The sequence below is a fragment of the Molothrus ater genome, chromosome 17 (assembly GCF_012460135.2).
Source record: "Molothrus ater isolate BHLD 08-10-18 breed brown headed cowbird chromosome 17, BPBGC_Mater_1.1, whole genome shotgun sequence".
Classification (NCBI taxonomy): Eukaryota; Metazoa; Chordata; class Aves; order Passeriformes; family Icteridae; genus Molothrus; species Molothrus ater.
In genome coordinates this window covers 1,011,713-1,027,262 of record NC_050494.2, presented here as the reverse complement: position 1 = coordinate 1,027,262, position 15,550 = coordinate 1,011,713, and the positions used below count along the sequence as shown (strand labels likewise).

Below are 15,550 nucleotides of genomic sequence, written 5' to 3'. Positions count from 1 at the left end.
ACACCCCTGCCACGCCAGTTCCTCCCACTAATGCCTGTGTCATCGGCACATTACAGGGCAATTAGCTCCCGTTTGACAGCCAGCGAGACAGATGATGAGCTGCCCTTGATCAGCCTTAAACAAAGCTTTGTGCCTCGCACAGCCGGAGACTCAAAAGCCCCAGTGGAACCCATTCCTCTAATTGCCAGGCGTGCAGTGACAGCCGCGCCCGCTCCCAGCACCACAAAGGGCTCCCCAGCCCCGGCTCCTGCTTATTAGAGGCAGCTCTGGGAATTACTTGTTTAATAGACTGCTTGCAATGCAGAGCAGAGTATTTGATGTCCAGGGGAAACAGGAAAGCAGAGGTGAGCAAGCAAATACAGCAGGGAAAGCTCACACCAAGCCACTTGTACTCGAGCTCTTCCCAGTCCTCCTTGTGCCATCTGGTAACACCACCCTTGCTCAGAGCATCCTGCCCTGGGATTCAGCAGCCTGCTCCCAAAAAGCTCAGGTGTCCAGCTCCTTATCCTGTGTCCAGATCTCCTGCAGGGAGGCCAGGGCTGCACGCACCTTGTGCCCTCCATGTACCAGAACTTTTCCAAGCCCAGGCTGGGCAGGAGAGCACTGCCTGGGAGAGATACTCCCAAAGGTCAGGACAGAACAACTGCCCTCTGTCTCCCACCCCCACCTGTTTCCTGTCTTCTTTGTATTGCTTTTGTTTCCCTGTTTGTGACTAAATTAGAGAGCTGGCTTCAGGGCCCATGGTTGTGCTGGGGGAAGGCACACAGGACCCTGGCATTGGTGCTCTTGCAGGGGCTGCAGGGCTGTGCTTAGGAGGAAGGACAAAGTGCCTAAGTGCCTGCACCCTCCAAGGGCTGGCTCACTGTGGGATGAGTTTCCACAGCTTCTGGGAAAGTCGTGTATCTTCCTCCTCCTTCTCCTCCTCGGTGTGCCGTGATCCCGGGCTCTGTGTGGGCAGGCAGTTTCTGTTGCACTCCTTTTGGCTGTCATGGCCTTCTCTCCTGTGTGGGGAAGCAGCAGCGGTGGGAAGGCACAGGGAGCTCACACCAGGCCAGGAGCCATGGCTGGGCCGCGGCTGAAGCACCACTGCGGCCCCTCACTAATCCCCTCAGCCTGAGCTGACCCCACGCGGCCTTTGGGAGGGACTGCTATCATTCCCTTCAGATTTTCTCCTTCTTTTTGACCTAGATTTCACGTTCCAGAAATAGCTTTCTCTGACATACAAGCAGGAAAGGGATTAGAGGGAGAGTGTGTGTGTGTGTATGTGTGTGTGCCAGGGAAAGATTTCTGTTGCATGCTCCATCAGTGTTTGCAGAGGAAAAAAGGGCACGCACACACGTTCTGTGATGTATTCATGTGTCTGTGGGACAAAAAGAAATTCATGACAGCTGTTTCTGTCCACATTTGTCAATTCAATTTTCACCTCTGATCTTTGCCTTGTTATTATGGAAACTCCAGCACCGCCCTGTGCCCAGCCAGCGCTCCCTTTTCCCCCGGAAGCCACGGCCACAGCCCCGCTCTCGGCTCCACCCCCAGCCCAAACCATCCCTGTCTTTATGTGCCCGGTGCTCTTTGCTGCCAGGTTTCAGCACTCCCACAGGCAGCACCAAGGGCTCTGAGCCCACTGCCTGCTGCAGGCACGTGGCTGGCACGCAGAACCAGCTGCAGTGGGTTTGAGCCCACAGAAATGCCCAGGTCCCCGGGAAGGGGGGGCTGCAGCCACGCTGTGGGATGCTGTGCTGGCACAGACAGGAGGTGAGCACGGCTCCAAGGTCCTGGCCCAGCCTGCCTTCTCCCAGCAGGGATCATCTACAAAGGAGTAGAAACAAAGGCAGCTGCCAGCATTTCCCTTTGCTGACATGGTCAGAAAGACAAGTCCTTCTTGTTGCTTGCTTTTATCAGCTTTGATAGCAGGAAAGGGAGTTGGTGCTGTCCTCGTGGGAGAGGAGAAGCCAAAGCACCAAGGGGTGCCTCAGCTCACTCAGAGCCTCTGGGAGGGCAGCACCAGGAGTCCATGCACAGTGCTGTGCTCTGCCCGTGAGGAGAGCTGGCTGGAGGGCAGTATGTCAGGCACACAGACTCCTGAGGTCTCTCCTCAGGCCAAGGGGCCTGGTGGCATCCCCACATGCTGGCCATCCTTGTGACCCAGGTGAGCAGAGAGCTGCCCTGACACCACACAGTCACAGGTGCCCCTTTGTGTCCCCTCTGTTGGTGATGCTCAGCCCCTCTGTGGCTCCCCAGGGCCACAAGGCTTGTGCCATCTCTGGGGAAGTCCCTGCAGCAGCCAAGGACAGCCTTAGCTGAGACAGACACACATGTGCCAGGAGAGCAGGGCTGGGTGGGGTTGAGTGAGGCTCTGCAAACAGCCTGGAGCATTTTCAGGATGTCAGACAGTGCAGGCAAATGAGGGTTTCTTTGTGTATGTCTTGGTTTGGGTTGTTTTCTTCTCCTTCACACTTTCCCATTTTCTTTTCCATCTACTGAGCCATGACCTGGGTATTTCTGAAGGTTCAGGAAGAGACTGGCAGTTCAGAGCTACGCGGGAGACCCTGAACTGAAAACAAGTTTCCTTTTTTCCTTGGTAGGCAGCGGAGTGGGGAGGCCCTAGGCTGAGGGTCCCAAGGCTCAGGACTGACTCTGTGACCAAATTCTCCTTCAGCCCCATTGTGATGCTGCTTCCAAGAGTGGAAGCAGCAAATCCGTAGCGATTCTGTTGCTGAACGCCGAGGGCGGCGGCGGCTCGGTCCTGCCTGCGGAGCCGGCAGCGCTTGAGCTCAGCGTGCTGTTTCCCACGGCGCTTTGATCGCTCCTTGCTGCACACCAGCCCTTCTCCGAGTGCTGGGAGCCCAGCGAGCCATCAATAAATCCCAGCACCGAGGAGTGATGGTAGCAGCGAGGGGCCAGGGCAGGACACGTTGTGCTGGCAGGGGCCACGAGGCAGCACCGGGGCTCGCACGGCCCGGCCCTGCCCAGGGCCCAGCACCGCCAGTGCTGCCCGTCTCGATCAGACGCCACACAGAGCGACTCCGGCCTCGCAGAGCTGTCCCGGGCCGGGGGAGCCTTGTGCTCATGAGCTCCATGTGCCAGGGCAGGATCTGAGGGATAGAGCTGGATGCTCCTGCAGCACCCAGCGTGGCTGTGCCCGGGGCACAGAGCCGGGTGGCTCTGCCTAGCAGGTTCTTCCTGAAGCCCGCACGCTGTGCCAGCCCTGCTCCCCTCCACACCTCTATCCTCCATCAGCCCTGCTTTGGCAGCCCCAGGGGAGGCTCAAAGCACAGCCCCAACACACCGCCCGCACCCGCTGAGCCTCCGATCCCTCTCCCCACGCCCAGCGGGGAAGAACTCCACCAGCAAATCTAGGACCAGGGGAAAACACCCACAAAGGAAACCTCCTCGTCCCACTTGTTCATTTTCCATGTGTTTCCCTCTGCACAGGAGGGTTCCTCTCGGCGATGCTGCAGGAGGTGCGTGGCGGCAGCGCTGCGCCCCTGCACCACCGCCCACGGGGGTCCCACCGCGCCCGCTCCGCGGCTGGAGCGGGGAAAACGGGAGGGTTCCTTCAGCCAAACCCGCGTTTGCGCGTGGGTGGGACCGCGGCCGCGCTGGGGAAGATGTCACCGAGACAAGGAGACAAAGCTCCCGCGTGGGGTGGGAGCGGCGCCCGCTTTGTTCAGCAGCGCTCGGCTCCCCCCGCGGCAGCGGCGCTGAGGCAGCGGCCGCCGCCACCCGTGTCCCCTCTCGGTACTGCCGGGGGTCCCGCCGTGTGTCCGGCGGGGCGGAGGGACCCGCGCGGCCGTGGGAGCGCGGCGGGGCGGGCGCGGGGCGGTGCCGTGCCCGGGCGCGGGGCGGTGCCGGGGCGGTCCCGGGGCGGGGCGGCCGTTTAATGCGCGGCCCCGCCCGGGCGCGCGGCCGGAGCGGCGGGCGGGCGCGGTGAGTGCGGCGGCGGCTCCGCGCGTCTCCTCCCTTCTCCAGCGGCGGCCGTACGAGCAGCCGGAGCGGCCCCGGACCGCGAGCGGCCCCGCCGGCGGCTCGTCCTCCTCTTCCTCCCCTCCGCGGGACCCAGGCCGGGCCGAGCGCCCTCGCCCCGCGCCCCCCCCGTCTTTCTGGTCCCCTCCGCCCCTCTTTGTGTCTCCCATGGCTTTGTGTCTGGAGCTCCTCAGGCAATGTGAGTGACCGCGCGAGCGGGGCGCCGAGCCGGGCCCTGCATGGCTGCGGGCGGGGGTGCCGCCCCCTCCCTCCCTCCTTCCCTCGCTGCTGCCGCTGCTCCGCCGCTTGCCGGGCCCGCCGCCCCTTCCGCTTCCCACGCGCGTCCCGGGCCTCCGTGGGAGCGCCGGGGCCGCCCCGCTCGGTTCCGGGCCGGGCTGGGCTCCGGGGGCCGCTCCATCATCCTCCTCCTCCTCCCCCGCATGCCGCCTGCGCCGCGGGAGCCGGGCCGGGCGGGGGTGGGCGCTGCCCGCTGCCAGCCCCGCTGGAGCCGTCCCCGGGGGCCGCGCGGGGTCAGGCCGGTGCCCGGCCCGGGGCTTCGGGCCCTTACGGAGGCTCTGGGTGCCGCAGGGAGGGAAGCGGCGCTTCACGAAATGGGTTCCCCGCCGGGGGACACGGGCCCTTTCTTTGGAGAGGCGTTCGGATTCTTCCTCCCCTGGAGAAGAAAAGCGAATTGTCTGGGCGAGGCACGGAGCTGAAGGCTGACATTTCGCAGCGCAGCGAGCTGGCACCTCCCGCCCAGAGCTGGCTCTGAAAAGTCTCTTTTTTTAGCCTGGGAGAACAGGTCCTGGCTGAAGGTACCTGGTGTGGCAGCCCAGGCTCGCTCTGTGCAGGAGTTGAGGCTGAACCCCTGGGGACTTAACTGCAGGTGCAACCCGGCTTTAGTGTGCCTTGCAGGACGGTGAGGATGTTGCGGTTGGTTGTGAGCAGTCAGGGGATGTAGCTCTTAATTTCTACTCTAGGCTTGATGAAGAGGCTCAAAAAGGAGGATTGTTTGCAGGATGCTGTTGGTAGTGCTAATATCACTTATTCTGCCAAGACCTTGACCCCAAGGTGGGCAGGAAATGTCTTTGAGATGAGAATGGAATTAGGACCTCTGAATCCTAGGCTGTAGCTTGTCACTTGGGAGAGGAAAAGAAGAAAAGGGAGGAAAAAAAAAAACCACAGCATGTGGCATTGAATCCTAAAATAAATTCCAATCATGTGGGATGATAACAAGCCAGATTGCCAAGTCGTGTAAGTTGGCAGACTTGATTCCAGAGGGTCCAAATTACTTTGCTGGTAATTGCTCTTCCAACAGGCATTTGGTGCTATGAAGTTACATGTGCTTGAAGGCATGGAGAAAACTGTAACTATTGATCAAATTCAGTCTCTTTGGCTTTCAGATAAGTATTGATGTGTGTCTGCGCCCAGATACTTGGAGGAGGGTTATCTGCAGAATTTGTCTGTTGTTGGCAGGTGTGGAAAACCTAAAACCTCATCTTTAAGGTGCAAATGCCGAACTGCCGCATGCTAATTTTGCATCTAGCTTGCTACTTCATCCCACTTCTGTCATGGCAGTGTAACTTTGGGGTGCAGCTGAGGGCCCCAGGATCTGGGGAAGTGCTGGAGTGTAACTACTGTGCACTGTGCCAGCCTGGAAAGGACAAGGAGACCCTGGGTAGCAAAGGTGATAAGGGAAGAACTTGGTTTCTGTGAAGTGTGGGTTGTCTGTCTGTACAGTCCAGTGGGATCAGCGAAGCACAGTGTGCTGCGAGCCCCACAGGTCCCTGTAGCCGGTGTCACAGCACACGTTGTCAGCTTGCTTTGCTCACAGCTCTGTATGTCAGTGGTTGGGTGCTTGATCTGTGTGTGGTGTGCAGTTTGGGTTTGTGGACACTTCTGACTGCTCAGCTCGAGGTTATTCTGCTGCCCCAGCTGATGCACAGGAGACCTGCTGCTCTGTGAGCATGTTCCCAGCCATGTGTGCTGCCAGAGCAAGAGAACTGTGAAAGCTTTCATGGGTAACTAATGACAGCTGGGCATTTACAAACAGCTGGGTGTCAGGTCTTGTCTCCTGTATGGATTTTCTTGTTGTTTGAGCCCAGACTGGGATGGTCTGGAGTGAGCTAGTCACTGGATTGTGTGAAAGTCACCGTGACACTTTAATTTTTCTCATAACCCACTTCATGCCCACCTGCAGAGCCATGGTACAGCAGGGCCTGGTTGTGCCTCTTCAGCTGATACTCTTGCTATGTGCAACCTGCACAACAGCCTCAAATATTTTTAATGGATTGAAGAGGCATAATTGGATTCAGAGCAGTGCAAGTTACAGGGACATATGTGAGTTGGAAGGATTAAGGCTGTGCAGGCGGGTGGCCTTGTTCAAGAAAAATCCCCTGTAATTTCTGCAGTGAAAAGTTGTCAGTGTGTTTTCTATCAGAGCAGATTTAAAAGGGAGGGGAGCAGTGCTAAGTATGATTGCTCTTCGCTGTGAAAGGCGATTAGAGTTCAGGCGTTGGATAAAGTTCTGTGAGAGCTGCAGTTGGGAGTGGTGAATTTGGGTCTCTCCAGAAGCACTCATGGAAAAATGAGTTTCTTTCCCTTCTCTCCTGGTCTCCCGCCTAGACAGAAGAAGTGGGGTGCAGAATGACACCAGGGTTTAACATAAGCTGCCTTTAAACAGGCAAAAGTTAAACTATTTGCAGATGGGCCAGTTTAGGAGAGGAGAAAATATTCAGAAATTCTGTCCACTTCAGTTTATCTTGCAGAATTAATTAATTGCTGGCCCTTTGGTGCAGATTGGTGCATTAAGTACCAACCTTCTGTCCCTGGAGAAGCAAGAGGAAACAACTTCTGCTCTGCTAGGGTCTGGCTGGTGAATGAAAAAGGCACAATTGAAAAGTATTTGTGATTTTCACTGAAAACAGCGAGGTAAGTGCTCAGATCCATCTGCCCACATGAGTCTGGTCTCTAATTAAATAAATGGGCAGCATTAGGTAGGCCAGTCCCAGTGCCGACATAGCTCAATGTGGCTGCTGATCTGCTGTCACAGAAGGTGACAAGCATTGCTGAGGGAGTTAATGGCCCCCCAGGTCTGGAGACTGCTCCATTTCTGTAGAGGACAGGGCTGTGGGTTATGCACTGCCAGGCCTCTTCCCAAATTTCTGTATATCTAAGAAAGCAGCTGAGTTCTGATTCTCTCCTCCTTCCTTCCTCCTTAGCCTTGCAGTGTGAATTGCCAGTAAAGGCAGAGGGGCACATGCACCTGCTGGCACCCAGGCAGGGTGCTTGATGCCTGCACAGGTGCTGCAGCATCCCCTGAGCAGACCGTGCATGCAGAACTGGGTTATCCCCTCTGCTCTGCAGGGTCTAGGGGGGTGAAATTTCTCAGTTTCTCTGGGAACACCAAGAACATGAAACCAGTCTCTAAGGAGACTCACCCGAGTCTCTTGGTGCATCAGACAGCAGTACTTGAAAAGGAATGTGCATAAGTTTTAAACCTTAGCACTAGTATTTACATCAAGGGTGTGTTGACAGTCAGTCTTGTGTATCCCATTTAGTGCTCTTCATTAAGATATCCAGGTTTCACTGCAGTGAAAATCTTTTCACTGTGGTGGCATCTTTTCTGAACCTAGTTCCAAGAGATCAAAGCTTAAGCTGCTGTTTTGTCTCTTCAGTTTGAAGTTTGACCAAGAAACTTGAGTGGTGAATGTTTCAAAGGTAAATTCTTACCTGTGGTGCTGGTCTGTCAGAGCTGGAATTGAAGTGGAGATCAGAAGTTGCTTATGCCTTTCTGCTGATGCACTGTCATAGTGCAACGTGATGTTTGATGAAAGCTGAAAGCTATTTAAGAGTTCATAAAAGGGAATTTTTATTACAAGTTCTTTTCATAAGATTAGTCAAACTTCTAAGTATTATTTGTCTTGTTTTGTTTCTGTTCTGGGAGTGGTTAAGATCTACCTGAACGGGGCCCAGCCAGGCATCTGCTGCATGCAGGAGGGATCTCCAAGCCTAAACTTCATACCCAGAGTGGGCATATCTAGAGCTGCATTGAATTAGAAGTTAAAATTCAGAGGCTGAAGTGTAAATCCCTCTTAGGCCTTACACATAAGCCAGCTACCTGTATCTGAAGCCAGAGAAGGTGTCCCAAAGGTTGCTGTGGGGTTGTCCCTGAGGGAGTGCCTGGACCCTGCTGCAGGCCCTCGTTAGGAGCTGTGTCTGTGCTTGGCTGCCAGCCTGGTCAGTGCTGCTCTGTGGAGAACAATGTGTGCAGGACAGGTCCTGGGCCCTGCCAGGGCTCTCAGGTCACTGCAGTGGCTGCTTTGTTGGGAGCCCTCCTTTCCCTTGTTTGAACCCTGAGGCTTTTCAGTCCCTCAGTGTGCCCCAAACATTTCTGTGCAGGAACTCTTCCAGGCTTTGGTGTGCTCCGTTGAGCAGCTGCCAGTGCTGCCAGTCTGAGCTGCCCCTCCAGCAGCAGGCCCAGACTGGGAATTCTGGCCTCTCAGCACAGCAAGCTCCCTGGCAGTGCCGGACTGCTGTAATGCCCAGCCTTGTACTGCCTGGGCTGATGCTTTCCTGGGAAGAAGGTGGCTCTGGGGAGATGGATGCTGGTGGAATGGAATTGGAAAACTTCTCCCAGTGCCTGAAACAGTGTTTAGTCTGATCCCTTGGAAGTATGAGGGTGTTGGGACAGTGCTTGCACCTTCTGAGCTTCTGGTTCTGGACAAAGCAGCTACTTTATTTCCAAAGTATTGGGTTTCAGTGATGCTTAGGTTTTCAGCGTGCCAAGCGCCAGGCCTTGAGCAGGGAATCCTGGATGCTGGGAAGCAGAGCCCTGCTCACCAGCAGCCTGTTGCCTTGGCCACGGTGCTGCTGCTGTTGGCCTTTGTTCTTGGCACAGGTTCAGTGTCAGCGTTGCTGTCACCCTGCAATCTTCTCGCTGCTGCACGACCAGCAGTGTGGTGCCACACATTAACTTTTATCGCTGCTCCTTTGAGGGCCCTGCTGGAGATGAGTGCTGCAGAGCACCCAGGTGCTGAGGAGATGCTGCCAGAGCAGCCCTCCAGGCCCTGCTCCCTCCCAGGAGCTCTTCTCACACGAGTCAAGCACTGAACCAGGCTGGCTGGGGGAATCAGGGCTTTGGGGAGGGCAGCCAAAAGGCCTGATGGAGCTGTGGCTGCTGTCACCGTGCCCGGGTGGCTGCTGCTGTGGCTGCTGCTTGCTGTCCCAGCCGTGTGAGGCTTTGCTGGACACACAGCTCTGACAGTCACACGTTCCCTCTGGCACACTGGGGCCCTGTGTGCGCCCCAGCCAGAAGGGATCCCTGCCTTTTGGGTGTTCATCTGTGGATGCTTTAATTCCTCTTTGTAGTGCATCAGGACTGATGAAATGTGCAGGTTAAGAGATACAAGGGAGAACATCTTGAGTGGTGTCCTCAGGGCAGCGACCAGCCTCTGCTCCCAGGCAGCCTGCAACAGGATGAGAGGACACTGTCCTTAAGCTGTTTAGGTTGGACATTAGGAGGAATTTCTTCACGGACAGGGTGGTCAGGCACTGGCCCAGGGACATGGTGGAGTCCCCTTCCCTGGAAGTGTCCAGGGAAGGACTGGATGTGGCACTGGGTGCTCTGGGCCGGTGACAAGGTGAGGACAGATCACAGGTTAGACCCAGTGGTCTCAGAGGTGTTTTCCAGCCCAAGTGATTCAGTGACAGCAGGAGCCGCCTGGGCCCCGGGAGCTGGAGCTGGGAGCTGCCCGGTGCCTGCTGGCGAGACGGGCCCAGGGCGCATTTCGCACGGGGGCGGTGTGCTGCTCCGGGGGCCGCAGCGGGAGCGGCCGGGGCAGCCCCGGGCGCTGCGGGCCGGGCGAGGGGGGGAGGATTGATCCCGGAGCCGGGGGGGAGATCCCGGGCCGGGGGGGGGGGGCGGTCCCAGGGCCGGGGGGTCCCGCTCGGCCCCGGCCCCGGGCGCTGCCTGCCCTGCCCTGGCCGCCGCCGGGCGCGCTTTGCGGCCGCCGCGCTTTGCAGCAGGGCCGTAGGGCGAACTGAGCGCCGGCCGGGCCGGGCCGGGCCGCTGCTGAGGCGCTGCCCGCGGGGCCGGGGCCGGGCCGGGTGAGCTCCGAGTGCAGCTCCGAGAGTGCGCAGGGACACAGTCCCGTTGTCCAGGGAAGGGAATGGGGCACCTGGAGCAGCCTGGAGAGGAGGCGGCTCAGGAGGCTCAGCCGTGGTTTAGTTGACAGGATGATGTTCGGTCACAGGTTGGACTCAATCTCAGAGGAGGCGGCTCAGGAGGCTCAGTCCTGGTTTAGGTGGCAGGATGATGTTCGGTCATAGACTGGACTCAGTCTCAGGGATCTTTTCCAATCTCATTGATTCTGTACCTGTGTGCTCTCCAAGGGGATGGAAGCGCTGTTCTTTCCCCCGGGACCGCAGTGCCCGCCTGGCACTGTGTGCAGTGCCCAGCACACTGGGCTGGCTGCCCTGAGCTCACTGTGGCACAGCAAAGCAGAGCCCAGGCTGAGGAGGCTGCCTGAATGGAGCAGAAGCAGGCCAGCCATCGCTGTTGGTGGCAGCAGTAACTTTGAAGCACTGTTTGCCTGCTCCTGGCAGTGCTATTTGTGCACTTACCTTTGATTTATATTTTTTTTGAACGGCTCTGAATATCTTGGGTGTTGGGGGAGGCAGCTCTAAAAATAACTTTAGAGGCTGGTTATTTCCAAAGCCATTTTTTCTGCCTCTGCCTGTTTCTTTCCCTTCTGTAGTTGATGCTTTTTCTACTGCTGCAAGGCCTGGTTCACAGAGAAAATCATGTTTTCTGCTCTGTGCTAGTTCTTGCTCTGTTAGCAAACATGCTCTGGGTGTGGGTGATGGTGTGTGCAGGCAGCAGGTGCATGTGATTGCAGATCTGGGTGAAGGAGCTGGTAAAGCAGAAACACAGGGTCCAGAATGTACTAAAACATGAACACAAACCTTTTGAAGGGTCTCTGCCGTTTGGAAATTGGAGCCACTCAGGTGCAGCTCTACAGAAGCCGTGTGCCAAAAGCTGTGCTTGAACCAGCTGTGTTCAGAGGTGACAGTGGCTTGAGGAAGTGCCATTGTCCCATTTCTCAGCCATGTGCCACAGGATGGCTCATTTTTAATGGTGAATCCCAGCAAGAACCCCAGTCACTGTTAGTGCCTTACTTCAGGTTCTGCTGCTGCATGTGAAATAACCTCACCTGACAGATGCAGGGGCTGGTACAAGGGTTATGTACAAAGACTCACTTGAATGGATTAGGACCAAAAAATGCTTCTGCAGAGGTTGAGGGCACCTGTTAAATCTAATTTATCCTAATTCTTATGGTGCTTTTCAGCATCTTTTTTTTTTTCTAAGGCAACTCAGTTTTGGGCAGCTGTGCCTCTTATCACAGAGCAGCTGCCAAGCAGATTGCTGCCCTGCCTCCTCATGCCATGGGGGTGCCAGGACCAGGGACCTGTGTGCTCTGCCTGCCCTGGCAGCATTGCATGCCTCGCTTTCCCATGGAATTGCAGGAGAGGAGCACAACAGGGCTGCTCCCAGGAGCTGTGGGAGGCAGCGTTTCCCGTGCAGGTTTAACCTCCAGTGTGTGCAGAGTTGCTGTGCTTCAGTGGCTTTGTTGGCTGCTCTCCTTGCTCCAGGTGCCCTGACTTTGTGCTGTGCCTCACACCTTCAATCTTCCTTTCTTGGGAAGCTTGTGCTCAGCTTGTTCCCTCCTGCTGCAGCTTTTAGACTTGGTTGAGAAAAGAAAAATCCGGTGAGTGTACGGCATGTCACTGGTGTTTAATGGGCTGAATGCATAGCCACAGTGGAGGTGCCTCAGGCTGAGAGCCTGGCTGTGGAACACTCCAAGCAGCTGCTCTCCCTGGGGAGTTCCTGGAGTTGTGTGTTGCTTCTAGGCACTCTGGAGCAATGGAGCAGCTGTCTCATCTGTGGGACTGCAGCAAGTGCTTCCTGACCAACCTGCGCCGTAGGATGGGAAGCACAGATCAGCTGGAGTCGGACTTGGCACTGTCGTGGTGCTGCTGGCTCTGGCTGAGATGGCTTGTGTGTGTCTCTCATTTGGAGGTTGAAAATAAATCAGAATAGATATTTAGAGGGTCCAGATCTTGTTCATGTCATCCATTCCAAACCCGGAGTGTGCTTCATCCCTGAGGGTGGAGCCTTTGCTGGCTGAGTCACTGTGCATTGGCGGCCTGGGCTTGGATTCTTTTGTGTGTGCCCCCGCACACGTGTGTGTGCTAATTGTGGAGGCTGAAAGGCACCTCAGCTTGGGTGCTCTGCTCGAGCTCAAGGGCTGAGCAGCCTCCTGAGTGTGTGAGCAAGCTCCAGGGGAGAGGAGAACTTGACAGAGGGGAGATGAAAAGTGATCTCTTAGATCCAGGCGTTCTGTGGATCTGGGAATGCAGCTAGTGGTATCATGGGTTTCCTGGTTTAGAAGGGATTTTACATACAGATATGGTTTGGGATTCACCTAGCAAGCTAAAAGCAAGCTTTTTATTGTTACAACCATGTCTTTTTTATAACAGCTTCTCTTATTTCTGCTCATTACTATGGTTCCAGCCACAAAAGAGCTTTCTTGTTCTAATTGGCCTCCTCCTGTTTCAATTCAGTTGTGTTGCTGTGTCACCATGGAGACAGTCGTGATGTCACAAGATGTGGCATCACTGAGAAGTGGCTGGGAGGCAGTGGCTCATGTTCCCCCTCACCCCATCCATCCCAGTAATCAATAGCTGGAGCAGAAAGCAGAACAGCTCAATAGACTTCAGGGAAGATATGGAGCTTTGAAATGAGCCTGAATTACAGCTGTGATTTTAAGGCTGTTACCAGAGCAGTGGTGGCAGAAAAGATCTCATATACTCTCCTTCTCAAAACTGTCTCCCTCTCCTCGTGTGTTGTTGAGCTCACTTAAGTTAATGCCAGGAAGTCCCAAATGTTCAGCAGTTGCTATGCTGTGGGCTCTGTTGTCAAATGCTTGTGGTGCTAAAAACCCAGGCCCTCACTGGGTCACATCCTGGGCATGGTGCTGCTGGGCTGGGGGACAGGTACACTGAGCTGTGTCAGCTCTGACATCAGTCAGAAAAGCTGGTGTTTCACCAGGGTGTGACTTGGAAGAGCTTTTTTTGGGGCCTCCTGCCTTTCCAGCACTCCTGAGACAGCTGCCTCCTCTGTGGAAAGCACCCAGTGGGGTGAGCTGGGTGATGAGACCAGGAGAGCCAGCACGGTCTATGTGAGCTCAGCAGAGGCAGGGATTAGCAGAGAACTGGGCTTATTTCATGGCTTAATTCTACTCTGCCAAAACCGGGGAACTTCCTGTTTCCTGAAATACCATGATTTGTCACCAAAACACTGTGAGGATGTATTCTGCCCTGTACAGTCTTTGCTGTGCATTTGTCTCCAGCTTTATCTTGTTTTAACTGTTTTGTGAGGAGTCTGGTTGAGAGCATGGCACGGTGTACTCGATCCTCTGCCTTGAGCTGTAATAGCCTACTCAAATATTAACTAACTTCCTCCTGATTAATGGGAGACAGGCTGGTGTCAGTGCCTGGCCTGGCAAGCAGGGAGCTGATGCTTTCCAGTTATTTCTTGGTTTTGTTAGAGGGCTTTGTCGTACCAAGAAGCACAACACACAGAAGCTTGTTACCTGTAACTGTTCTGTTTGTAATGTTTGATATTGGGGGATGGACAAGCAGATTTCCCCTGTTTGTGGGGTGTCTTTGGGTGAGGTTGGGGTGCTGTGTGCTGGTCCCACTGCTCAGCAGGGACCTGTGCATGGCACCTGCACAGTTTGGCTGGGGCTGCTCCGGGTTGTCATCTCTCAGGGTTGACACTTCCTTGGCAAGTGTATCAGCTCCCTTGAGCTTTGCTTGCTTTAAGCAACCTTGTATTCAGGCAAAAAGGACAAAACTTTGTGTAATGTGGAAGCTCAAACGCGTTGACTTCTTCAGTGTGAGAGAAATTTTTGGCTGTTTTCCTGAAAAGATCAGAACTGTTTTCCAGCAGTTCTGCTGACAGTCTCATCCTTTTTTCTTTTCCTAGTTTTTCTTCTGGGTTGCTGGGTCTTCAGGATTAAAGGCTACAACAGCTCTTAGCATGAAGACAAAGGTTTTTCTTACCTTGTCTGTTCCCCTGAAACATTTGATACATGTCCTGTTTAGGGGAAAAATGACTGAAAGGCCAATTGCATTTGAATCATATTAATTTATACTGCTGCTGTTTTTAAAGTAGCTGCTGTCTGGCTAAAGATGCTAAAATCTGCTTTTTAACCAGCACTGCTTAGAAAAACAGAGGGCAGGAGATGTTTTCATTCTCTCCTGACACTGGTCACATCTGTCCTGGTGGCTGCAAGGCCATTCCAAGGCTACTTGACTCTGACTTCCAGCACTCAGGTTCCTGTAGAGGAGAAAATAACAGCATGAAGGTCTGGGATTGACATTGTTTATGGCTGCAGTGGGCAGACAGAGGCTGTTCAGGAAAGGAGTTAAAAACTCACCTACAAACTGCACGCTTTGTAGGTTTAGCTATATTGTAGCATGTTTAACATTTTCAGTGTGTGCATGTTTAACATTTTCAGCCACAGGGAAGGGTGATGAAGTTTCCCTTAATACAGCAAAACAACTACTTCCCAAGTATTTGGAGATTTCCATGAAAGGCTATGAGTAGGTTGCTTCCTGGAAGAGTAGGTTGATTCTGTCCTTACTCATGGGCTTGTCTAAATAGTTAACTCATCAAATTCCTTTATTGCATGAGTAAGTCACTGGGAAATGGTTTATTCTCTCAGAATAGGACTGTGTGGAGTTCCTTATCCCCTAGATTTGAGCCCTAGAGGATTAGCTGTTATCTGCTTTTCCTTGCAGGGCTGCACAGACCCCCCTGGGCTGCAGTGCAAGGGTTTTACCCTTGCAAATGCATTGGGTGATGTTCTTTCCCCTGTGCCAACCCCCTTCTCTCAGGACCTGCAGGTTCCTCAAGCCCCTCAGGTGAGCTCAGTTGGCCTCTGAAAAAGGAAAAGAGGGAAAACCTGAGGTGCCAACCAAGGCAGGCTGAGTGCTTGAGGATGGGAACAGAATCATAAAACCTAATATTCTGCAAATCTGAACTTCAGACCAGTGTTCAAACAACTTTTAAAATGTCTTTGTAGAAGAGGGTCACCTACAGGGTGGTAAACAGTGTCTAGACTTAAAAGGGAAGAGTGAGTGGACACTGACAGTGTTTACAGAATATCTGCAAAAATATCCAAGATACAGGGAAATGGTGTTCTTGCCTGAAAGATAAATTAGTGAAAATTGCTACAAGTCTCTCTGGGCATCTCCCCAGCACTGAAGTTTCCTTCATTCCTGCAGCAGGAGCTGGTTCAGGGTTGTGACACTGAGTGCTTGTTCAGATTGCAAGTCAAGAGATTGCTTGTCTCCAGGTCCTGGCTTGCAGCAGGCATCAAATTGTTGTGTGTGATCTCTGATAAAGGCTGTGAAACCAGAGCTGCCTGATCCTGTTGCAGCCATGGCCTTGTGTACTCATATACAGGTGATGGCTCCTGCAAGCATCACCCAGAGATGGAGGTTAACAAATATG

The 15,550-nt window shown here is 54.4% G+C and overlaps 1 protein-coding gene across 9 annotated transcripts in view; it reads left to right on the top strand.

The window, feature by feature from the left end:
* The window catches only part of DLGAP4 (DLG associated protein 4), a 153,836-nt gene that overhangs the window by 110,562 nt on the left and 27,724 nt on the right, over positions 1-15,550 (top strand). Inside the window, exon 1 of one of the 9 annotated variants that reach the window (XM_036395940.2) lies at positions 3,931-4,165. The exons of the other annotated variants lie outside the window; for them this stretch is intronic. Within the exon in view, the coding sequence (XP_036251833.1) occupies positions 4,135-4,165 (31 nt within the window). The 5' untranslated portion in view covers positions 3,931-4,134. Of the gene's footprint in view, positions 1-3,930; positions 4,166-15,550 lie in introns of those variants that run through there. 9 annotated transcript variants of the gene reach the window in all.